This window comes from Heteronotia binoei, chromosome 18 (genome assembly GCF_032191835.1).
Source record: "Heteronotia binoei isolate CCM8104 ecotype False Entrance Well chromosome 18, APGP_CSIRO_Hbin_v1, whole genome shotgun sequence".
NCBI classification, from domain to species: Eukaryota; Metazoa; Chordata; class Lepidosauria; order Squamata; family Gekkonidae; genus Heteronotia; species Heteronotia binoei.
The window spans coordinates 15,309,092-15,334,777 of NC_083240.1; the positions used below are offsets into that span (position 1 = coordinate 15,309,092).

The 25,686-nt window shown below is 45.9% G+C and overlaps 1 protein-coding gene across 2 annotated transcripts; it reads right to left on the reverse strand.

Moving 5' to 3' along the window:
* Nucleotides 1–327: 327 nt before the first annotated feature.
* On the reverse strand, nt 328–21,999 carry WRAP73 (WD repeat containing, antisense to TP73). 2 transcript variants are annotated; one of them, XM_060259726.1, is made up of 12 exons: nt 21,226–21,999; nt 17,720–17,872; nt 16,450–16,566; nt 8,772–8,844; nt 7,009–7,112; nt 6,391–6,477; nt 5,405–5,539; nt 5,235–5,312; nt 4,234–4,339; nt 2,553–2,678; nt 1,900–2,091; nt 328–754 (listed from the first exon to the last, which is right to left on the reverse strand). In XM_060259726.1, exons 1-12 carry the CDS (start codon nt 21,292–21,294, stop codon nt 639–641), a joined length of 1,356 nt encoding a protein of 451 aa, XP_060115709.1. In that variant the 5' UTR covers nt 21,295–21,999; the 3' UTR covers nt 328–638. The 2 variants fall into 2 exon arrangements, with proteins under 2 accessions (XP_060115709.1, XP_060115710.1); XM_060259727.1 differs by lacking the exon at nt 21,226–21,999 and adding an exon at nt 20,982–21,133.
* Nucleotides 22,000–25,686: the final 3,687 nt, after the last annotated feature.

A 25,686-nucleotide genomic window follows, 5' to 3' on the forward strand; every position in this document is an offset into this window, starting at 1 on the left:
TTGCATTTTGCAAGTCAGGCACCAGGTTTTTCCGTGCAAGAATTTATGGCTTTTTAAGTTAGATCTGGAAGTGCATGACAATGTGAAGGAAAAGATGACCTAGGCCACTGATGCTCCACTCCATAAACGACTGGTCAGGTACTTACCTCATTCTTAGCAGTCTTCCCCAAATACGTCACATCCCCCAGAATTCAGCACTCCGCTATTCAACTTGCAGGTAATTTGCTTCACAGGAACACAACGGTGCTTACTGCTGTTCAAAACGATGCAAAACCAGCAGGCAGAATACCAAGTGTGCTACTTAGGCCTTTGGCTTGAACAAAAGAGTTTCTTCTATAATCAAATTGTTTATTGAAGTTTCAAGACAACTAAATGATTTAAACACTGTAAAAATAGACACTGTATTAAAAAGTAATGGCCACTATCTTTTAGTCTCCTTGGCTACATTAATTTAAACAAAGCATTATCACACAGTAACAGATTAGTGCTGCCACATCTATATATACAGGCTTAAATTACACCATTTCCCCACGCTAAACAGAGTTCACTGCAAATCTAGCAGGGGGTTCCCTCCCCCAAATGTTGCAGAATGCATTAGCCAGCATCCCATTTTCACTTTGAGCTTTCATGGAGCGCTGCTATTTCACCTCCTCTGCCTCTCTTTCCAGGTAACACACGCAGAAGTTTTCCTTAGTCATGACAGCCATAGAATCCCCACTGGAGTGCCAGCACAAAGAAACCACCTGGAAGTCACCTGCAAACAAAGCAGTTTCATTAACAAATCCCTCAGATCTTAATGAGCCATCACTTTATGCCTTTAATCTTCATATAAAAGACATTTCCACAACATACCATAATATGAAGCCTACACCATTCAGAGCTTCTTCCTAGTGCGTATTAAAATTAGTAGAAAGTGTTACATCAGCATCTTTTCATAATGGAGTTTAGAGTTACTTGTATGTTTTCTTAAGCATCTAAAGCAGGGCTTTTTTTGTAGCAGGAACTCCTTTGCATATTAGGCGAAACCCCTCTTATGTAGCCAATTCTTTAAGAGTTTACAGGGCTCTTCTTACAGGGCCTACTGTAAGCTCCAGGAAGATTAGCTACATCAGGGGTGTGTGGCTTAATATGCAAAGGAATTCCTGCTACAAAAAAAGCCCTGATCTAAAGTATGGAGGGTACAACATGTGCTGGAACTTGCTTGGCTATCAGTGACTAAGGAAGGACCACTTGACATGCCCGGTTTCTGAATGGTAAAATCATTCCACATGTTAACCTGCACCTCTTGTCAATTCAACACATCATGTTGCCAAGTGCCACAATGTCTTCCTCAGATACAGCTTTGGATCCTACGCCTTGTTTTTCTATCAGGAGATTTCCATGGATTCTAATCTCCCACTGCAGAACCTTCCAGCTATTCCTAAAATCCTGCCCCCTCCCCCAATGAAGAACAGTATTTTAGAAAGCAGAGCAGGAGGTGGGAAAGTTCCTTTCTGCAGGTGCACAGCATCCAGCCCCCAGGTTTGAATCCAAAATAATATTATGCAGGCACAAGCCATCTTCGGTCACAGAAGGGCTATTTTACCCTTTGTGCCAGAACACTGTGCAAAACTAAATCCAAATACAACCTTCTGCTTGAGTTACCTTTTGTACAAGTGGAAGCGCAAGAACAGCTATGGAACCCACGCATTGTATCATGGCATAAATTTATTTTCTTTTTCTTTTTCATTTGCATTTACCGCACTCATTCTTCTGCTCATGGCTCTTTGAAGCCAACAAACACATTGAAACGTTTTACCAAAAAAACATTTTGGTTGACTTCCCCAAATTAAAAAAAAAAAGCTGAATATTTGTGTGAACTGTCACTAGGTCTGGCTCAGCAGCTACAGGATGCCTTACCTTCCATTGGCACCTGTACGGACACACATCCTGCCGGAGACCACAGGTACACTCTGCTGTTTGCGGTGCAGATGGCAAGTCGGGACCGGCAGGGATCCCACTGGAACAGTTGAACAGTACACAGCTGCTCCAAGACCACAAACAGTTTCATCTTTTGCATGTCCCAGATCCAGACAGCACTGGGAATGTTATCTATTAAAAATGAACAGCAGGAGCATTTCAAGTTCCCAGCTTACAACTGGACAAGTAGAAGACCCCAGGATACATGAGCTGCTTGCGGCATTGAGGCAGAAAGGACCTGCAACACCAGCAGTGAAAATCTAGTGCATTTCCACTGAAATGTCCCTAAGTGATAGAGGACAATCGTGTGCATGTATTAATTGAGTCAGTAATATACTCAGCTTTTACAAGCAGATAATTCTTATTTTTTTTGGGGGGGGGGGAGGGAGAATGATTGAAGGGCAAGAACAACTTCCAAAGTATTAACTTGGTCTCCCTCACAAAAGGTATGCCATGTTACGCAACAGCAAGGGAATTCAAGCAGCAATCCTGTAACCCTTTCACTTCTCCACCCCCAAACACAAGAATGGCTCCACTGAATGAGACACATGAGGCCATCCCGCCCGCTGCTACTTTGGTCCCTAGAAACTAACCATTTCTGGTTGCCAGGAAACTGTTATCTGAGCTGAAAGCCAACATTCCAACTCCAATTCTAGGATTTGCTCGATCAATTGCAGGTTTGACATGATGCAAAGAAACAGGGAGTTGGCCAATTTCATCTGAAATGTACAGGGGGGATGGGGAGAAATATACTGTCAGTTGAAATGCTGAACAATTCTAGTCTCTCAATGAACAAATAAGCATGCTGTATCTCGATGGGTTCATTTAGGAAAGTCAGAGATCTCTCCCTGCAGATACCTGCTTGTCTCAGCTAACAAAGCAGAAAAAGAAAAAAGTGTACAATGCAAAAACCATCTTAACATTTTTGCTAAAACCCCTGTGAAGGGGCATAAGACAACTTAACCATAAAAACATCAGCAGATCATTCCCAATGTTATAGAAAAGGAGCTGTAAAACAGAAGTAATCATAAACATAGCAATAAGAGCACTAAAGCAAGGATGCAAGGCACTGGGGAAGAAGCTAAAAAGAGATGACATGAAACAAAGCCTGGGTGAAGAGAAATCTGTGGAGTTGGCTCCTGAAAGGCAGTACGGTAGACACCAGGCAAGCCTCAGAGGGAAGGCAGTTCTAATGGCCAAGTGCCACCATAAAGAAGCCCCATCTCCAATGGCCAGTCCCCTCACTTCTGTGTGCAGCGGAACAGAAGGCAAGGCCAGGCAGCAGACGGGACAGGGACATTCCTGTTTACAGCTGTGTCAGCCCTAAAGTAAAATCCTAAAAGAACACAATCTATGTGAATACCTTTGATTAGGACCAGCCTGATCACTCATAACAGCGACCAAGCATCTGAGCAGACCAAAACCTGTTAAGGAACAGTCAACTGCTGTGAAAATCACAAAGATCTCTCAGTCACAACACAGCAAGTCTTCCCCTTCTGATTTCTAGAGGAAGCGTGTTATATGATGACGCTGTGAACTCCCAACCACCTGAGATTTAGAGGGCCGCAACACAAGACTGAGCCTGCTTCGGCAGGGAGGGCAGGGTATAAATGCGAGGAATAAATAATAAATAAATAAATTCTCAGTAGCATCCAAAGCTATGGAATGACCTCCCAAGGAAGACCCAAAAACGGCCTTTTTGTAAGCATTCAAAAAATTGCTTTCAGTGGGTTTCTGCATCTTAAAATTTATTTTTGGCTTGCTCTTTTTTGGCTGACATCTAACTGACCTGCAGTGCAATCCTAGGAGCATTAATCTAGTCTGAACCCATGGTTTTAAAATGGAGTTGTTCTGCATAGGATTGCAGCATTGCTGTCTTATTTCACCGTCGTGATCTTAAATTATATATTGCTGTCAGTGTTTTAAGGATCTGTTTTGTTGAAACGCTCCTAACAGCTAAGGCTCTGTACTTCCGCACAGTTGGATAGTTCCGCTAGTGAGATTAAGAACACTGGGTTCTCTGAAACAGTTGCAAGACCTGTTTTTTTAAGGTTAAAGATGCATAAATGCAAGAGGACAATAAAAAGATTAAGAACTGTGCTCCGTTCGGTGTTCCCTTCCGAACAAACTTGATTCAAAAATGAACACTGGATTTAACACGAGTGAGGCTCACCTTACAATCTGCTAAAAGCATAACTCATGACCCTCTAACAGACTGCATTAAACCAGCCCCTAAGGAAAAAGGAGGCACCTCACCATGCTGCTTTTACTTACATTTACTCTTTGTACTGAAGAGAGAGCTTGCAGCTGTCTTGGAAGGAGGGAAGAGAAGTTTGTCCATTTCCACTGCTGGAGATTTCTCTGTTTCTTTATAGACGACCTAGAGGGGAAAAAACAAGCCAGTCTTTTCAAGTAAGAGCATTACCAGGCTGGAAAGGAGATGTGGACAGAGACAGACCTATAGACAACTACAGGAGTTGAGTATCAAAGTACTCGATGAAGACAGAGGGTATGACTTAAACCAGCCAGCTGGTGATTTGGAAGAGAAGTTTTCATCCCTCAACTATTATTGCAACAGAATATCAGAACTAGGTTGTGTGATTTAAAGGGAAATGGCGCTAGCAGACCAAGAGTGCATTGCTCATATCTGAAGGGAGCAGGGTGTCCGTATTTTTGAAACAGGGCCCACGCAAGTCACAAAACATGACTACATTAACACCACCTGCTTCAAACACTTCTAATCTGACTTGCAAGTCATTCCATTTCCCAGCCAATCTGAGTCTACACACACAACCTTTGTGAGACACAGGGCTTTTTTTGTAGCAGGAATGCCTTTGCATATTAAGCCACACACCTCTGATGTAGCCAATCCTCCAAGAGCTTACAGGGCTGTTAGTACAGGGCCTACTGTAAGCTCCAGGAGGATTGGCTACATCAGGCGTATGTGGCCTAATATGCAAAGAAGCTCCTGATGCAAAAAAAGCCCTGGCGAGACACAACCAAAGGTATCAGCACCCTCCACTCACTGTAAACTGGAATGGCTTGAGGGTGCAACTTGTGAAAAGTCAGTCCCTGGTTCCAATTGCACCTCAGTCACAAGCTCTTTTTTTCAGTCTGTAACACTGGAGGCAATACTAAATGACTGGATAATGCAATAATGTAATGGAAGATTTGGGACACTCCAAAGTGATACACAAATGCAAGAATTACTGCTGGCCTCTATTCTTCTCACACGTTCCCCCGCCCCACGGGCAGATTCCCATTTCTCTACTTACTATCCTTGGGCTAGCAACAGTTATAGGGTGTTCAAACTCAGCAATCTTCTTCCACGTCACATGGTTCAAAACGCGCACCTGATTGAACCGACAAGGGGAGTAATTACACACTGTTTTCTCTCTCGCTACCTCGCTTTCCCACCAGGGTGAGGGATTATAGCACTTTTTACCTTTTCATCATAACTGCCAATTGCCAAGAACTGGCTGCTGGGGCTCCAAGAGACCGATTTAATACCAAGTGACCATTCATAGGCACAGTAAGTGGACAGCAGACGGCCATCGAGGGAATACAGCAAGATTTTATACTGAAAGAGAAGTTTGAATCTTTAAACTCACAGGTACTTAGATTTTAAGCCTGCTGCACTTCTGGGCACAAAACAGGTAACAATTAACACACTCAGAGTGCATTCGCACTACACTAAGTAACATGTTTTGCAACTGGAGTTTTGCTATTCTTACACAGTAAAAATTCAGTTGCAAAACACATTGTTTAGTGTACTGTTAACACACCCTCGGACTGTCCTCAACCCAAAGCATTTCACCACTAATGTCCTCTTCAAAATTTTGAACAAAGAAAGCATCACAAGCCTTCAGAGGAAGAGGGGCTGTAGCTTTGTAGCAGAGCATTTGCTTGGCATGCAGAAGGTCCCAGGTTCAATCCACAGCACTGCCAGTTAAAAGATCTGGCAGTGGGTGATGTGAAAGACCTTTGCCTGAGACCCTGGAGAGCTGCTGCCAGTCCGAGTAGAAGATACTGACTCTGATGGACGAAGGGTCTGATTCAGTATAAGGCAGCTTCATGTGTTCAAGAGTGAGATCCAAACAACAGACTTCTTAAGTTGGCAAGGCATTCTCACCATAAAGTCAGGCATCCTTGTTTTTATACGAGGCTGTCAGCCTGTTTTTAGCCTTGACCTTGACGGCTCAGGCTAGCCTGAAATTGTCAGATCTCAAAAGCCTACGCAGGGTTGTTCTTGGATGGGAGACCAGGGCAGCTATGCAAAGGCAGGCAATAGCAAAAGTTACCTCTGCTCATGTCTTGTTTTGAAAACCCTCCAAGATTGCCATAAATCAGCTGCAACCTTTTTTTATACATCACTTCTCTGAAAAAGGTTTTAAAAGATTGGTGAAAGGTTCACCCGTACATGTCCCTCACCTCAAGGCAGGTGTCCCACACTGCCAACACGCAACCATTAGGAGCCCATTCGATCCCAGCCATGTCCTGTGTCTCAGTGTCAAAATGCTTCCAAAACAAAGACAAGGGGGGAAAAATCATTATTGCTTTCCCAGGAGTTTGAAGGCAGTCAGCCCTCAATAATAATAATAATAAATTTTTATTAGGGTTTGTAGAATCTTTCGGGCTCAAGTGCCATGTTCTACTGGAGAAAGTTTTTCTTCCAGTAGAAAGTTTTTCTTCCAGTAGAACATGGCACTTGAGCCCGAAAGATTCTACAAACCCTAATGATGATGCCAGCCGTGAAAACCTGAAATCTTTGATAATATATTTTATTTATATCCCACCCTCCCCGCTGAAGCAGGCTTAGGGCGGCTCACAACATGTAAAACTTACAATTTACAATATAAAACATTTTCCAAAACAATATATGTAATTAGGCCATAGTTCAAAGCTAACCATTGAAAATGCAAGGAGAGAGGTGTCAGTTGGGTGAAGACAGGCTCCATTCCAATTTTGGAGAAGCATGATTCTAATGTATGATAAAAGGTGTGCCAGAGCCCCGACTACAGAACTCAGAGTGGATCTCTTTTTGTTTACCCTCAGAAGTTGCCAGTCGCTGCAAACAAAGAGGCTGATGTAATCCTTACAGTCCCTCCGCTCTGCCAAGGCCATGTAGCGGCCATCTTTCGTGAATGCTATTCCTGCCAGGAAAAAAAAGAAGGGGGGAGCGTTCAGAGAAGTGAAGTGAAAGCAGAATAACTGATACCACGTTCCCAGCATTTCATGGAAAGGAAAAGCAGTAAAAGGGCAAAGAGAAGGAAAACAAAGCCCGGACAGAAAAAGACATTGTTTCTTGGGTGCCATTCAAAGCAGTTTTTGTTATCCCTTGGCTCGCAGTTATCTCGAGTGGTCTTGCATAATAAGGCCTCTATATTTGCTCTCAAGTGGCAGCCAAAAGGCTTGCTCAACTCTTCGAGGTTCTAAGTGCCACTATTGTAACTCCAGTACTGTCAAGTTTTCAAAAGCAGAAAGCCTGTGCGCATGAGCCTGTGAAAGTAAAACAAAACCATGACCCCAGACACTCTGTTCCCAGGTGCTCCAGTCATGGGTAAATAGCATAAAATGCATTTTTGGAAGACCACAAAAGCCACGGCTTTGTTTTAAGTACCATTCCGGCATGACTGGTTCAATGAGCAGGGAAGGGGGGGGGGGACGACACACTTCCTCAAACTGTGATGTTTGTAAACTACATGTGAGAACGTTTCCCCATTGGATCTCGACTAAAGTACTACTGACTGGCCAATCCAGGTAGTTACAAATAGAGGACCGAACTTTCTGAAAGTACAGCAGCCATTAACAGTGTATTCAGAGAAATGAGCTTCTGGAAACCAGAAGGGTAGAGCAACCAAGCGCTTAGATGCCCGGATCAGACCAGTGATCCATGTAGTCCAGCATCCTACCTCACAGTGGCCAACCAGTTGCTCTGGATGGCCAACAACAGAACATAAGAGGCCGAGGCCCTAATCTTGCTTGCTGGCTCTGGGATGCAGAGGTTTAGTGCCTCCAAACATGGTGTTCCCCCTCAGTCACCATGGCTAGTAGCCACTGACAGACCTATTGTTCATCATGAACCCTCCATGAATCTGTCTAATCCCCTTTTAAAGCCATTTATTCCTGTGGTCATCACTATATCCTCCGGCAGCAAATTCCACATTTTAAGAGCCAGTGTGGTGTAGTGGTTAAGTGTGCAGACTCTTATCTGGGAGAACCCACTCCTCCACTTGCACCTGCTGGAATGGCCTTGGGTCAGCCACAGCTCTGGCAGAGGTTGTCCTTGAAAGGGCAGCCGCTGTGAGAGCCCTCTCCAGCCTCACCCACCTCACAGGGTGCCTGTTGTGTGGGGAGAAGATATAGGAGATTGTAAGCCACTCGGAGTCTCTGATACAGAGAGATGGACGGGGTATAAATCTGCAGTCTTCTTCTTAATCGCTCACTGTGTAAAGAAGTATTTCCTTTTGTCCTTCCTAAATTTACTGCCCATCAGTTTCATCTGATGCCCTCGAGTTCCAGTATTTAAATATACTTGGGAGATACCAGGCAGCAGTTCTGTGAGCTGTATTTTTATTTTGCAGATGCTCACTGCTTGGGCAGGTGTCTGAATCTGAGACAACAGAAGTCACTCAGATTGAACAGGATGGATTAATTACTGTTTTGCAAACAAAGGCCCTCTGGATCAAATTTGTACTGCAATGACCCTTCTGCAGAGGCTTCGGTTAGAAAGGATTTCGACGTACACAGAAAATGGCAACAATGATACAGGGAGGGGACTTCCCCTCGTGTATTCGGGTAGCTCCACTTACCCTGCTGACAGGCCTTCGGATATTTGATATAAGACACAGATTTGGTACACAAGGACCAGACAGTGATCCGCAGCTGTTGGAAAGAGCGAAGAGAGACACAGGAAGCATTTGTTTATCTTTGCAGATGAAATAGAGGAGGACTCTTGTTCAAAAACCCCTTGCATATGGGCATGGTTTTGATGGAGATAAAAATCCTTGGAAATAATTTAACTGGTTGAATAGTCAAAGTATCAAACACAAATTATTTGTGTTTTGAATATCTCCTCCACACACACACAAAAAAGGCTACCAAAATAAACACAGTAGTAAACCTTTGGAGTTAGTTTGGTGTAGTGGTTAAGTGTGCAGACTCTCATCTGGGAGAACCGGGTTTGATTCCCCACTCCTCCACTTGCAGCTGCTAGAATGGCCCTGGGTTAGTCACAGCTATTGCAGGAGTTGTCCTTGAAAGGGCAGCTGCTGTGAGAGCCCTCTCAGTCCCACCCACCTCGCAGGGTGTCTGTTGCGGGGGGAGAAGATAAAGGAGATTGTAAACTGCTCAGAGAGAAGGGCGGGGTATAAATCTGCAGTCGTCTTCTTCTTTGATCTGGATGGCCAAGTCCAACTAGACCTTGTCAGTTCTTGGAAGCTAAGGAAGGTTGCCCCTGGTTAATAACTGGGTGGGAGACCGCCAAGGAAGCCCAGGATTGCTACCCATAAGCAGAAAATGGCAAACCACTTCTCTTCGTCTCTTGCCACAGAAATCCCAAGGGCCACCATAAATCAGGCTCAACAGCACTCTCCTACACCCCAGCTGCACGACAAAAATTCCTGTACTGCCCAGCTGCACTACAAAAATCCCAAACTGGTTTGTTGCAAAACATGCAAGCTTTCTAAGTTTACTCCCAGTCACCTATTTCCTAGGACAACAGACAGATGCTAAATTTGCAACCCGCTCCACGCCTAAGGCACCACTCGCCAAGCCCCTGATGCAACTGGCAGCACACCTAGAAAAAGGAACGAAATACAACACCTGACACCCCCCCCCCTCCCAAAACGAAGCTCAGGGAAACATCTTTATGGCAAAATAGAAGCTCTTCTTCAGCTCTTTCCAGTTTGGTGTAGTGGTTAAGTGTGCGGACACTTATCTGGCAGAACCGGGTTTAATTCCCCACCCCTCCACTTGCACCTGCTAGCATGGCCTTGGTTCAGCCATAGCTCTGGCAGAGGTTGGCCTTGAAAGGGCAGCTTCTGTGAGAGTCCTCTCAGCCCCACCCACCTCACAGGGTGTCTGTTGTGGGGGAGGAAGATAAAGGAGATTGTGAGCTGCTCTGAGACTCTTCGGAGTGGAGGGCGGGATATAAATCAAATATCTTCTTCTCTTTCCCTCCTGAAATTAGGTTGAGACAGTTCTTCACCAGCTACAGCAATAGATGCACTCAATGGAATTCAACTTCTGCATTTAACTGCACTCAATTCCACTCAAGTGTCATTCACCTATTTTACACACACTTCCAACTGTTCAGCTCCTAAGTCCATGAAATGTTAAGTTCTGGGCTGCAGTTCCAAGAAGGTTCTGGAGCAGTATCAGGCACAAAGTGTGGGATGTAGGGAGGGTCTTTTAATATCAGGGATACAAGCTTTAAGGATTTATTGAGGTGTGTGTTGAAAACAAGAGGCCAATAACTGCAAAGATGTAAGGTGGGTATGTGTACCCCCTACTACATTCCAAACAAGCCAGGGGGAATGCAAGCTATTTCCTGAACTTATACGCAGTAGTGTTTGGAGGATCTCAAACCATGAGTGGAAATTGTAGGTCTGTGTGCAAATAAGCTCAAGGACACATTTGGAGCAAGACTAGCCACTTCAGGGATATTTAAGACCACTTCCTAAAAGCAGGCAGGATTTTATTTGATTGCTCAGTGAATAGTCTATTTCTATTTTCTGGAACACTAACTGAGCACAGCAGGAAAACTGATGCACTGTTAGGCATCTCTCGCCTCCTACCAAAGAATCATAGGGTTGGGAAGGGACCTCCAAGGTCATCTAGTCCAACCCCTTGCACAATAAAGGAAACTCACATATACTTCCCTCCCACATACACCCAGTGGCCCCTGTTGCATGCCCAGAAGATGGCAAAAAACTTCCAGGATCCCTGGCCAAACTGGCCTGGAGAAAAACAATGTTTTCTGGCCCCGAAGTGGCAAACAGCATTTCCATGGGAACGTAAGAAAGGGCCACAAGAACTAAGCACTGGTGCAATGCAACCCTTCCTGCCCTCCTCTTATAATCTGCCTAAATTCACAGAATCAGCATTGCTGTCAGATGACCATCTAGCCCCTGTTTAAAAACCTCCAAAAAAGGAGAGCCCACCACCTCCCAAGAAGGTGTACCACAAGGCTTCTAGATGTTGTGGTGTTATGAGAGAACAGATGCATTGTGGTATACACTTTAGCAAACTAAAGCCCACCGCATTAGAGGCATGGGGCTTCTGGTCTCTGCTTTCTAAACATATAAAAGCAAAAATGTGAGAATGTTTTGGGGGATTTAAACTGCAATTTATGTTCCATGTTACAGCCTGGAGGAAGGCAGCATAAGAGAGCATGCACAAAAAGTACAATAAAATCACAGAAGAGCTAGATTCAACCCCAGTAGCATCTTCAACAACAGTATTTCAAGGATAGAAGCTTTTGAGAGTCAAAGCTTCCTACTTGCATCTGATGAAAGGAGTTCTGACTATTGACAGCTTAGGTATATCCTAGAAACACTGTTGGGTCTTGGATTTGAATCTAGCGCTTCTATCGGAACGATAAAGTCACAGTAAGATTCTATCAATTGCCGAAGCTTCTAACCAACCCTCCTGAAACAGACCTCCTTCCTTGGCATGAGATATTGGCTTAATTAAAATTTTCAAACCCACATCCTCCCGACGAGTGTACAGCTGTTGTTTTGCAGTGAGGTGCAAGGCAGGGTGGGAGGCAATTCAGGAGCATTTTTTAAATAGCCTAAAAACAGCTGAGAAATAAGAAGCGTTTAGACAGGAACGCGATAAACAAGTCTGAAGGGCCGGGCTAAGAAATTTCCCCAAAAAACTTTTGACATCCCTGGGCAGGTGGCAAGACTGGCGACTTCGACGCACAAAACCCACGCCTGAACAACCTTGTGTCTCAAGTGACTGTCAACTTTTGTCCCAGACTTGACTAGGTCACTGGGCTTCCTTGCATAGCTGCGTCTGTCAGCACAGGATTTCGGAGGATTACGGGGCGCATTCCTCGACAGAAAGTATTTTTCAACCAATATAGACATTTACGGTTAGTAAAGGTAAGAGCCTCTGCGCCCCCCCACCCCCGCAAAAGTCCAGCTACGAGTTCTCATACACGCTGCTTTAGCATCTTCGCTGGCCATTGGAACAGAAGTGTTGCTCCAAGAGATGTTCACAAGTATAAATCTACTTGTGTTCCCACGTGCATTTTTTTACTAAACAAAACCTTTTGAAACCCCTGTGCCACATGCAGCCTTGAGGGAGACAGTCAGCCTGGAATAACAGCTGGTGATGGACACAGTCATGGCGAGGACAGCAGTACCAAAAATCTGCATAAAAATATTCTCGCAACCTTCACGACTTTTGATGCTAACGACTGATCCTGGGTCTGCACCCACGAACAGGGATGCGGCTTTGTCAACGTGAGGCGCCTGTGGAAAGAATATCACTGCGACCCGGGAATCAGCTGCAGTAGAGAGTCAGTTTGATGTAGTGGTTAAGAGCGCAGGCTCTAATCTGGGAGAACCGGGTCTGATTCCCCACTCCTCCTCCACATGCAGTTGCTGGGTACCCTTGGTTCAGTTACAGTTCTCTCACAGTTGCTCTCTCGAGGGCAATGTTCAAACAAGCTTGCTCAGCCCCACCTGCCTCACAGGATGCCTGTTGTGGGGAGGGAAGGGAAAGGAGATGGTAAGATGCTCCAAGACTCCGAGCAAAGGATGGAGTATAAATCTAATCTTTTAGTCTTCCGTAAGGCCTGCCAATCACGTTTTCTTTAGCCGTGCCTCAATTAAATGTATTGGCTTGCCCACATCCAATTATTATTGCCTCCTTCTCCAAACCCTCAAGTCCAGACAAAACAGATATCACAGTGTATAATAACCTGCCATTCAAATCACTCTAAATCCAAGAATCCCTGCTACCCATGGCTCACCCAACAAGCATAAGCACGAATATGAAAGAAATGGGAAGAACTACAGCCAAGATGGAGAAAAAAATATATATTTTCTTTATTTATATTCCACCTATCTCCCCAAATGAGGTCTCAAAGCAGTCCATATCATTCTCCTCTCCTGTTTTGTCCTCACAGTAACCCCACGAGGCACGGCAGGCTGTGACTGGCCCAAGGTCACCCAGCAAGCTTCCATTGCAGAGTGGGGATTTGAATCTGCATTTAGCTAGAATCCTAATCTGACTCTTTAACCACTACACTTCACTGGCTCTCTTAGCACACTACGATTAGGACTTGCGTCAGTAAGAGGCCATACAAATACAACCATAATATTGATGGGAAAGGGGTGGGGGAGAACGTTCCTAAAATAATTAAACTGAGTAGACTGAAATATCCGATAATTTATGCCCACAGAATGCAATATAAAGTACAGTTAAAGTACTTAGTGCAAAAAAAAAAAAAAGAGCCATGTGAAAAACCATGTTTCGTTTGAAATAAAACAGCTGCAGAAGACTTGCAAACTCTAAGCCCAATTCTGCGTCCCTGTCTCAGCTTCTAGGAGTTTACCTGGTCATGCACACCCATCAGGAGAGAGATCTTTGGAAGAGGAACCTGTCAGATATGAAAACTGCAAAACCAGAGCCATGAAAGGGTTTTATACCTAGCTGCCACTGGGGGGGGGGGCGGGATCAGTGTTTTAAAAGATGCACTTCCTGTTTAAAGATAGCACCTGAAAGGAATCATATGGGTAAGTAAATAAGTCAGCCAAACTGGGTGCAACTTTACTTTATGCTAGTGATAGAAAAATATAACCTAAGGCAGGGGTGTTGAACGCATTTGTTACGAGGGCCAGTTCTTTCATAAACGTGACCTTGTCAGGCCTGGCTGGGCCGTGTCGGGCCGGGCCATGTGTGTCCCTATTTAAGATTAAGTAGTAGAGATATAATTTTTTTAAGCCAGTTTGGTGTAGTGGTTAAGTGTGCGGACTCTTATCTGGGAGAACTGGGTTTGATTCCCCACTCCTCCACTTGCACCTGCTGGAATGGCCTTGGGTCAGCCATAGCTTTGACAGAGGTTGTCCTTGAAAGGGCAGCTGCTGTGAGAGCCCTCTCCAGCCCCACCCACCTCACAGGGTGTCTGTTGTGGGGGAGGAAGGGAAAGGAGATTGTGAGCCGCTCTGAGACTCTTCGGAGTGGAGGGCGGGATATAAATCCAATATCTTCTAAATGACACAGACAAACATGACTAGAGATTTTTTTTAAAAAAAAACCTTAAAATAAAACATGCTCAAAACATTAGCGCTTGTGGTCTTAAAGGTGCTTTCTTTGTATCTCTCCCATGAGATCCAGGGAACTGAGCAAAGGAAGCTCTGGCTCTTTCCCTCCCTCCCCAGGGGACCAGGAGGGGAAGGAGCCTCAACCAATGGAGAAAATAGAGGCTTTGCTTTGTAGCTCCTGTGTGATTGAGCAAGCCTTGCAAAGGTAGGTGAGATGGAGAAGGAAGCAGACAAGAGCCAGTAGCTCGGGGGCCTGATAGGAGCTCTCCGGGGGCCTGATTCGGCCCTCGAGCCACATGTTTGACACCCCTGACCTAAGGGTTGTACAGAAACTTGAGGTAAGCACACGTGTTCTGACAAAACCAAAGCAGTAAAGAATTACCATTGAAACCAGGATGTGCAAGAGCCCAGTGGGAGGCTTCTGAAAAAATTCTGAGACAGAACTGCATTCACACAGATTGTACAGATACATCTTGCACAATGAAGGTCAATCATGCCTCGTGCCAGGACACAATGATCCGAAAACTTTACATGTTATCAGCAAAGCCTGGCCTCCACTCTAGGCTCAATTCTGGAACCCCCAAGGGCTGCCCTGTCAACCACAATTCGAACCCAATCTTGACATTTTGATGGATTTGTTAACATCTCTAGCACAGAACCATGCAGCACCACCTGTCACACTGCCCCCCCCAAAAAAGCTAGCAAGAAACCTATTTCAGAATTTGCACAGCAACACAAAGAATCACAAGCATGGGAAAGAATTACATGGTGCTTTGTAAAGAGTCAAGCTTCCAAATCTATGTAGCAGCAGCAGTTGAGAGTGAATCTTTTAACCTTTCGAACGATCCTGGAAATGGACAAAGCACCTAATGCTGTGGATATTAAGTATCCTGAAAGGGCCTGTTCCAAAACACTAGTCCGCTGTCTGCTGTGGTAGCTGGTGGATTTAGGGGACCTGAGCGTAGACACAGCTCAGATACCGGCATATCCCAGCCAGCTGTCTGCCACAAGTTAATTTAGCAGCCCTGTTTTACAACTGGAGAGAAAGTCTATCCGAAACACACATGCCAACTTGGCAAAGGCTTAATGAAAGCGCGGCAGGGTCAAATGGAGTTCTGCTGGTTGGTAATAAATACTCATCCACCCGCCCCCACATACATGTGCCATTTGGAAGCAGCACATGGTATGCAAAAGCAGCAGCCTCCATGTCAGCAGGATGACCACAGGAGACTCTGTGGCTGAGCTCTGTTTTGCAGTCTAACTGACTGCATATTTGATGGAGCTAAGGACCACCTTCCAGACTAGGTGAGGCAGTAAGCCTGAATTTTTGGTATGGCAAAGGTAGATACCTTTCCTAGTATACACAGTGTTATGAACATATGAAGCTGCCTTATACTGAATCAGACCCTCGGTCCATCAAAGTCAGTATTGTCTACTCAGACTGGCAGCGGCTCTCCAGGGTCTCAAGCTGAGGTTTTTCACGGCTACTTCCCTGGACCCTTTTTAGTTGGAGATGCCAGGGATTGAACCTGGGACCTTCTGCTTACCAAGCAGATGCTCTGCCACTGAGCCACCGTCCCTCCCCTGCTCTCCAGGGTTTCAAGTGAAGGTTTCTTACGCCTACTTGCCTGGACTCTTTTTAGTTGGAGAAGCCAGGGATTGAACCTGGGACCTTCTGCTTACCAAGCAGATGCTCTGCCACTGAGCCACCGTCCCTCCCCTGCTCTCCAGGGTCTCAAGTGAAGGTTTCTTACGCCTACTTGCCTGGACTCTTTTTAGTTGGAGATGCCAGGGATTGAACCTGGGACCTTCTGCTTACCAAGCAGATGCTCTACCACTGAGCCGCTGTCCTTCCCACTTTGGACTGATCATACATATCGCACCTCAGTAACCCACACAACGCCCTCTTTGTGTAAATCAGAACTACATGGGGGGGGGGGGGGAGAGGGGAGAGAGACACTAAGAGATAGTGAATTGCCTAAGTCTGCTAATTTAAAGCCAGCCTTTTCAAACTTGCATACCCAAACCTTCCACACCCAAACCTGCAAAGCCGACTACAAAGAAATAACTAATGGAGCAGATGTTAAATAAGAAATGCTCTGCAAGTGCATCCCGCTGCAGCCTTTGAGTGCTTCAGGCTATTTTAGGGATGAGGGCACAGGCGGTAACATTTGATATCTTGAAGGAGCAGCCCCAACTTCACACTTACGTGGAATTCCGTGGTGTTGAGAATGTGACGGCCGTCCGGACTCCAGCAAGAAGCCACCAGACCCGCTGAGCCTTCATCGATCTTGCAGTGCCAGTCGGGCTGCTCCAGGGACCAGACCTGAGCCGACACAGGAGGAACGGTCGTCACAGGGCAGAACAGATAAAACCTCTGTCCTCTCAACAGACCACTCTGCGGCTCGGAAAAATCCAAGGAAAACACTGAAGACCATGAAAGACTGGCAATGGATCCCTTTACAGCGGTAAGACACTTTCAGCTTTAGAAGTCAAAGAGTCCCATGGCACTGCTAAAAGCGATAGTATTTGTTGTTGCTACAACTTTCCTAGGCCTTCAACAGAAACCTCAGAAGGAGGAGGCCTAAGGGGAGGGGGGGAGATGATGCTTACAATAAATTACTTAGTCTTTAAGGGTGTCACAGGACTCTTCTTTACTAAACCTCTAATGTACTTTAAAAGTGAAATCTGAAAAGGTTTATTAATTGTTTATGCAACACTTTTCTCACCTGGAAAACACTTTATTAAAAAGTTTTTAAACAGCAGCATTCTTACTCAGGAAAGTAAACACTGTTTCCAAGCAACCCAGCAAGGCAGCCTTATGGTTATCTCGTTCATTTGGGGCCACAAATGAGTGAACCAGGTATATGCTACAGGTAGCAACGATACAGTCTTCTTTTCAAATCTGCTTTACAATTATTACCTTGACGGACCTCAAGACCACCCTGAGAACAAGGTCACTCTAATATTCCTAATTCGCATATAAAAGTACTGATGTAAAACAATACAGTGGGTTGGATCATCATCTTTCTAGCGTTTCTACTCATGCAAGACAGAAGGTGCCTCGTCTTGACTTCGGTATAGACTTTCTGGAGACTGTGGGATTGCTGAAGACAAAAATCAGTGTGGAATTGGGCTGCAGTGAGAAAGGGCATTTCAGGAGATCACCCCCTGTCCTCTTGTGACAGCAGAAGAGCTGGTACCATTCAACCCAGTGATTTTGCCAAGGATATCAGGCAAACTTAGAACAGCTGGATTCGGAAGCCAGTCTGTGTCGACACACTGTGTTAGCCCTATTTCCTTCCGACAGGACATCAACGCAGTGCTGTTCGAAATGACTAGATTTTTTAAATAAACGTGTTATCAACATTTAATAATTTTCAAATAACCCAACTTTTTTCTCCTGCTCCCACCTCAAATGAAAGTTTTAGCTTTCTCAGCCATAGACAGAGATCCCTGTTGTTTAAGAGAAACCACACCTGCACAATCCCTCGTTTGTACATTGCGCATAATATAAACAGCGAATCTGAAGACCACTCAATGTACTGGATTTGATCCAGGCAGGTGAAGAGCTGCAGGATTTGGAGGGTGTCTGTGCTGCGGACCACCAGACGGTATTGCACACCTGAGGCCTGGACAGAAACAAACAAAAAAATTAATAGCTTGCTTTTGACATGCAGTGAGCCTTCGCTCAGTGGTAAGCCTCAGAATCTCTAGTATTACCACAACTGAAAACTTCTGCCTGAAACCCCGAAGAACAAGACCATTCTGTTTAATACTGTATATTAGGGTAGCCAATAGGTAAACATTTTGATCCGTAGTCCGCCAATTAAATTTATCTGCTGACCAGGATTCACTCCTTGGAATGTATCCTGTGTGCGTGTGAAACACCGTCAAGTCATTTCCAGCTTAATGGTGACCCTGTGAATGAATGGCCTTCAAAAAGTCCTATTGGCCAGTAAGAACCTTGCTCAGGTCTTGAGAACTGAGGACCACGGCTTCTTCTATTGAGTCAATCCATCTCATGTAGCCTGGGCCATCCAGTTGGAATGTATCTTACCAGTCTTAAAAATACCTCCAGTAGCTGCTAGTGCAATTCAAAGAGTTACTTCTCACTCATAAAGCCCAGGTAGCTTGGAACCAAGGCAGCCAGAGAACCACCTGTCCCCATATGAACCTGCCCGGTTTTAAGGTCCCCATATGAACCTGCCCGGTTTTAAGGTCATCTTTGTCCACATCCTTCTGCCTTCAGAGACTGTGGACAGGGAACAGGAACTTGGTTATGGGGGCACCCTCCACAGACAAGCCCACCAGGAACCTGCCCAACTGAGTTTTAAGTGCCAGGCCAAAGCAGCTTTTATTTTCTCAAGTTTCTAACTGAAGATGCCTGCGTCTGCTGTTTTTTTAATGATCCTTCCTACTCAAAAGGCAACTAGCTGAAGGCTGACCCCCCCACACACAACCCCCGTTTTTGACCTACACCCAGACTGTCATCTTTTAAACCTGTATTTTATCTGTAATTGTTCACCTGGCATTTGATGACCAGGACTACATTACATTTTTACTGTTACTGGAAGCTACCTTAGCAAATTTAAATAAAGACAAAACCTCAGCAGATTCTTGAAATGCTGGAGAAACTGTATGGCAATTTATGCTTCAACAAAAGGCCGAGACCGTCTTTAGTTGTATATTTTTTTCTTCATTCTTTGCTATGGTTAACATAGCAGAACTAAAACTGCCTCAGAAGTCATCCCATCAACTAATCAGTCAGAGCTTTTGCTCAATAATCTCCACAATTACCTCAGAAACACAGATTTCAAAGATAACATTCCACTGAAAGGCAAACACATTTTAACCTGGTATTGTTTATCATTTACTTGCAAACTGTTGCTTCCACCCCTTTCAGTGATATCGCTTTTACGCTCATATCAGGCTTCGCAAAAATTAAAATGTAACTACAACCAGCACATACTTAAATAGATAAAGCAGCACAATGTTTAACAGGTAAGGGGCAATTACAGCATCTGCAAGGTGCTACAAGCTGATACCTTGTTTTAATAGCCGCCTTTACAGGCTGGAAAACTATTTTAGATGAACATAAACACATTTTATACAACCAAAATGATGGATTTTTATCCTGCCCTTCCTACAAGAAACTCAAGGTGGCGTGCATACCCTCCCCTTTTTATAATCCTCAGGACAGCAGGAGGTTAGGCCAAAAGCCACGGTCATCCCAGTCACCCAGCAAGCTTTGTGGCAGAACAAGGATCTGAATTTGTTTTTCTACAGACTCTACTTCCATTCAGCACTCTTTCTAGTACACCACTCTGACCCGTCTGCCAAGTGAAGGTTAAAACCTCACCACAGTGGAGACCAACTTCACCCTCACTAACACTAAGTCTCCAACCTGAGCACTTTATATCTTCCAACCAGGCCTCATTTTGGGCAGCAGCCACAAGAGCAGAGCTCCAGAACCTCTAAATTTTATTGTGCTCTTCCTTTCTCCCCCCCCCCCCCCCCACTTTCCCCAAATACATTATTCTGGGCTCTTCTGTCCAAACCCCCTGTGAGAATTTTGCTGAACTGTAAGATTTGACAAACTTTCTAATAGTTTGTCCCCACAAAAAGAAAATGGGGAAATAACCAAAACATATAAAGCAGACAGATGGAAATCTTTGAGAAAGTAATTTTAAAAGTATGATGGGAGTAAGGTTTTCTTATGACAATTATAATTCAAGAAGCGTTTTAAGGTAGATGCTGAGCTGACAAAATTACACCCTCCAGTGATGTCAGGGGTGTGCGGCATATGCAAATATTATGCAAATGAGCTCTGGCAGGTCTTTTTCTACAAAATGGCCCCTGCCTCTAACCTTTACCCAAGAATTACCCTGCCCACCACTTCCATGTGTGCAGCTACCATGCAGGCAGTTAATCCAAACACAAACTACTGCCAGTTTTTCCCTTTCAGTGAACAGTCAGTAAGTTCTACAGACCAACATTTTTACTCAGTTCTACTGAAGTAGATGGAACCAACCTAGACTGCAGACCACACCAGTTCTACAAACTAAACACCAAGCAAAAGTTAGATACCTTCAACAGATTAAAGGAAAGGGGCGGGGGTATCATTCTAACCCAGGGGTCCCCAACCTTTTTGAGCCGGTGAGCGCATTTTGAATTCTGACATAACGTGGCCGGCACAGCAACAAAACTGTTGCCACAGGAGGCAGAGCCAGTGACAACATGGCGACTACAGCTTAATTTCCAAAACAAGGCGTAGATCTTCATGCTGTGGTGGCAGTTGCTGCCAAAGCGACGTTTTTAAAAATCAAATCTCCAACAGTTAATCAGACGTGTTCCCAGACACAAGCCGTACCTTGCCCCATGGCACATGGGAATCACACTGGGGACCCTGTTCTAAACTGTTGTGAATTCCCTTGTAAATTATTTTACTCGGTTCAGATTAAATCATTCAATAGGAAAATATATTACAGGGCAGATATTTCACATCACCAAACACAGCACTGATTAAAAACTACTGTATTAGACATTTAAAAAAAAATGAATTCTGGCAAAATTCATTTTTTCTGGAATTCTGGAAACAAGGTTTTAAAAGGTATGTCTACCTCGTAAGGCAGTTTTTGGTTTTTTGCAGATTGCTTTCCCTTCCAAGTAACACTTCGGTTGACTAACAGCCCTGCAGAAAAACCAAAAACAAACAACCCACTGAACAAAAACTAGAACCTGTATTACTCTTCTAGACGCCACAGCCATATCCACCCCAGCTGTCATATACAGCATAAGACTCTTTGAACGCTTCTGAAATCACTGCTGCAAGGCTGAAATACCCCATCATTGGAATCAAGGTTCAAATCCTCCCTCAGCCGCAAACTCACACCTAATTTCCTGCTTATACATCCCTCCCCCGCACCCCCCCCCTCTATACCCACCCACAAAATGCTGCAACACACAGCCGGCCGTCGCTCACCAGGCAGTTTCCATCCGGAGAGAACTTGCACAACTGGCCGGAGAGTTTAAAACACTCTGAAAAATTCATGCTGCCCAAACGAGGGGGGGGGGAGGGGGGGAGAAAAGCAGACTAGCGGGACTGCCGAGCTCAGTCAAACAGCAGGGCCAAAAGCCATTCCCGCCACCGGGGAGGTGCGCATCGCCTTCCCACGACCCGGCCCTGGTCGTAGCAAACAGGTGCTACTGGGTGCATTCAAAGTCACGCATCCCAAAAGTAGGAGGGGAAAGATGTTGAGAAAGCAAAAGGGGAAAGTCCTGCAAGAAACTTTTAGGAATACCCCATCTCCCCTTAACATACACAGGGAGCTTATTAGGGGCACTACTTTTTTAAAAAATGGGGGACGTGGGGAAATAGTGATCCCCCCCCCCCTTTTCTTGGAAAATGTATAACTTTATCCCCAGTTAGAAAAAATGTACTAAAAAAATCAGGCAGAGTTCTAAGAAGAATGAAGAGCCTCAATTAAGACAGATGCGCGCACCGCCCCCCCCCCCTTCAAAAAGAATGTGCTGCTGTCCCCTGAAGGCCTGGGAGGGGATTAATAGGGGGAGAAGTCTAACGGGCGAGAGAATAAGTCTCCCAACCACGCTTCACTAAAGAGGCGAAGCTATTAGCCACGCCCCCTCCCCCCGCCCCGGAGGGACAATGAGTGGCCCCCGACTAGGCCTCGTAGGGCGGGAAGGAGCAGCGGGTCAAGCGGCCGCCTGAGGCCAACTCCGGCCGCCTCCTCCCACCGGCTTCAAAGGCGCCCGCCAATCAACTACCTCTTTCCCGGGCCGGAAAAGCCTGAACCGGAAAAAGGAGGGGAGAGCCGACGGCATCTTGGGAGATGTAGTTCAATAGAAAAAAATGCGTTCAGCGGCGCGTTTAAGACCAACGAAGGTTTATGCAAGGCATGAACTTGAAATGGGAGGTCACGGTTCGTTGAGAGATGTAGAGGGTGAACAGCAAATCAACACACAACATAATGATGACGATTTATACCGTGGCTAATAGCCACTGATGGACCTCTGCTCCATATTTTTATCCAATCCCCTCTTAAAGCTGGCTATGCTTGTAGCCGCCACCACCTCCTGTGGCAGTGAATTCCACATGTTAATCACCCTTTGGGTGAAGAAGTACTTCCTTTTATCCATTTTAACCTGACTGCTGAGCAATTTCATTGAATGCCCACGAGTTCTTGTATTGTGAGAAAGGGAGAAAAGTACTTCTTTCTCTACTTTCTCCATCCCATGCATAATCTTGTAAACCTCTACCATGTCACCCCGCAGTCGACGTTTCTCCAAGCTAAAGAGCCCCAAGTGTTTTAACCTTCCTTCATAGGGAAAGTGTTCCAACCTTTTAATCATTCTAGTTGCCCTTTTCTGCACTTTTTCCAATGCTATAATATCCTTTTTGAGGTGCGGTGACCAGAATTGTACCCAGTATTCCAAATGAGACCGCACCATCGATTTATACAGGGGCATTATGATACTGGCTGATTTGTTTTCAAATCCCTTCCTAATAATTCCCAGCATGGCGTTGGCCTTTTTTTATTGCCATCGCACACTGTCTTGACATTTTCAGTGAGTTATCTACCATGACCCCAAGATGGCCAGTCTCTGCCAGTTCTGGATGGCCAGCTGATGGCCAGACTACATGATTGTCAGACTACGTAAATTCACTTATTATTTCTTATTTAAAACTTTTATTCTACTTCTGGAGAAAATGGTTGCTTTTGGACGGTGGACTGCATGGGATTATACCCTCCCAAGGTCCCTCTCCTCCCTAAACCCCACCCTCCCAAATTCCAGCCCCAAATCTCCAGATTCGTCCTGTCCTGGAGTTGGCAATCCTGCCCCCTCACCGCCACCGCCACTTCCTTTGTCTTTTTCTCTTTCATTTGTCTGCTTAGTAAGAACTGGCGAAGAACCAAAAGCGTCCTTTTTAAGCTTAGGCAATGGATTGACCTGCGGGACTCGCTGTCACATCCGTGGTGGAGATCCTGCCCGCTCCTCATGATCGAAGTGTCTAAAATAAGGCAGAGATGTCTCCCATCACCACATTTGGGTGACACATAATGGGATAAGGCAGTAGATTCAGGGCAAATGGCATAACTGCTTCACAAAAGGGCTCCTACCTGCCACAAGGTGAGGGACGGTGGCTCAGCGGTAGAGCATCTGCTTGGTAAGCAGAAGGTCCCAGGTTCAATCCCCGGCATCTCCAACTAAAAAGGGTCCAGGCAAAGAGGCGTGAAAAACCTCAGCTTGAGACCCTGGAGAGCCGCTGCCAGTCTGAGTAGACAATACTAACTTCGATGGACCGAGGGTCTGATTCAGTAGAAGGCAGCTTCATATGTTCATATATATGTTCAAGGTGTAGTGTTGCTGTCCGGTGGGTTACATGGATGGGGCGAGGAGGAGGGTGTTTTGACGGATGAATGAAGGAGACTATCAGCAGCTCAATGGAACCTCTAGGGCCGGAGGCAGGCAGTGGTAGCCCAATAGAACCCCCATGGTCAGAGGACGTTGACCTGTTTGGGGGGGAGCGTCAGAAAGTATGCAGTGCCCACTGGCTTCATGAGGCGCCCGGAGGCCACTGGGAAACAAAACCCTGGAGTTCTTGCTTAGCTACAAAAGGCACGCCGTTGGGCTGTTGATGCATGAAAATAAATGTATTGATGTCATAAATCACCATCATTGGATATGATGGGTGACGGTCCTGTCTGAGGTATCTTTAAACGGTATTCGATACATTCATGGAGGAGAAGTTCCCCGAGGGCTGTTGTCGTCGGCCGAGTTAGCTAAAACAGAACCTCCATGTTCAAAGGCAGCGTAGCTTGAAACTCGCGTCCCGCCGGTTGCCGCCTGAAGACTGCAGATTTATACCCCTCCCTTCTCTCTGAATCAGAGCCACAGAGCTGTTTACAATCTCCTATTTCTTCTCCCCCCACAACAGACACCCTGTGAGGTGGGTGGGGCTGAGAGGGCTCTCACAGCAGCTGCCCTTTCAAGGACAACCTCTGCCAGGGCTATGGCTGACCCAAGGCCATGCTAGCAGGTGCAAGTGGAGGAGTGGGGAATCAAACCCGGTTCTCCCAGATAAGAGAGCTATGGCTGACCCAAGGCCATTCCAGGAGCTGCAAGCGGAGGAGTGGGGAATCAAACCCGGGTCTCCCAGATCCCAGAGTCCACACACTTAACCACTACACCAAACTGGAGGTCAAACAACAGGCTGCAAGGCGATCCTGCCCAGCTTCCTTCTTTGCACGTTGGGACAGCATCCACTTGGGTGGCGAAGGGCTTTCAGAGCAACGCTCCGGTTTATAGCGGATTCCCCGCGGAGGTGCAACTGCACGCCCTCCCCTTTGCAGCAGCCGAGCGAGAAATTCCCGGGGAAGCGCGCGCCACGCTCGAAGCGATCATCTGGGCAGACAGACCCGCCCCGCCCACCGCGACAGTCGCCCCGCCCACTCCCTTAACCCTTCCCTGTCCAACTGCAATCAGAGCGTGACGATTCTCTCTCGCTCTCGCCAACAAATACGGTAGTACACTGCGGCTCCAGGAGACCAGCAGCCTGATGTAGGGGAAGAACAAGATAGAGTCCAGTGGCACCTTTAAGACCAACGAAGTTTAACCCTGGGTGTAAGCGTTCCTGTGAATTAAACTTTCTTGGTCTTAAAGGTGCCAATGGAGTCAAACGTTGTTGCTTCAGACCAATAAGGCTCCCCACCTGGATCTAGCCCGGTGTAGTGGTTAGAGTGTCGGACTAGAATCCACCCCCCCCCCCCCACGCAGCCATAGAAGCGAGCTGGGTGACTTTGGGAAGGCCCGCTTAAAGGCCCGCTTCACTTCCGTCTTTTGCCCCTTAGCCGTAATAACAATACTTAAAATAAGGCATCAAACAAGAATTAGGGTAGCGCTGACCTGGATAATCCAGGCAATATCGATTTGGTCAGATCTCCGGAGTTCAGCAGGGTCGACCTTGGCAAATACTTGGATGGGAGACCTCTAAGGAATACCAGGGCCGGGACGCAGAGGCAGGCACTTGAAGCCACCTCTCTGAACGTCCAAGCCCCGTAGGGGACGCCAGAAGTCAACCATGACTCCAGCCATATGCACACGTACACTAACAACCTCCCCCCCCCCCCCAAAAAAACCCCCCAAACCTGTGAGGAGCAATGTTCCCTCTAAGTTGCAGAGTCACAAAGCAAAAATTCTACTTTGTGACCTACTGGCCCTAAAGTTGTGAGCCACTACATAAATTAGTGCGCTCTAGCTAGGGTCATCCTTCCTGAGCTAAGACAAAAATGTGTGAGCTGGAGGCTAAAAAATCTGTGAGCTAGCTCACAGTAACGCAGCTTAGAGGGAACGCTGGAGACGAGCTGCAAAATTTGCCAAAACGTTTAAAACACTGGAAGCCTCTTTGGGGCTTTGGTCTCTA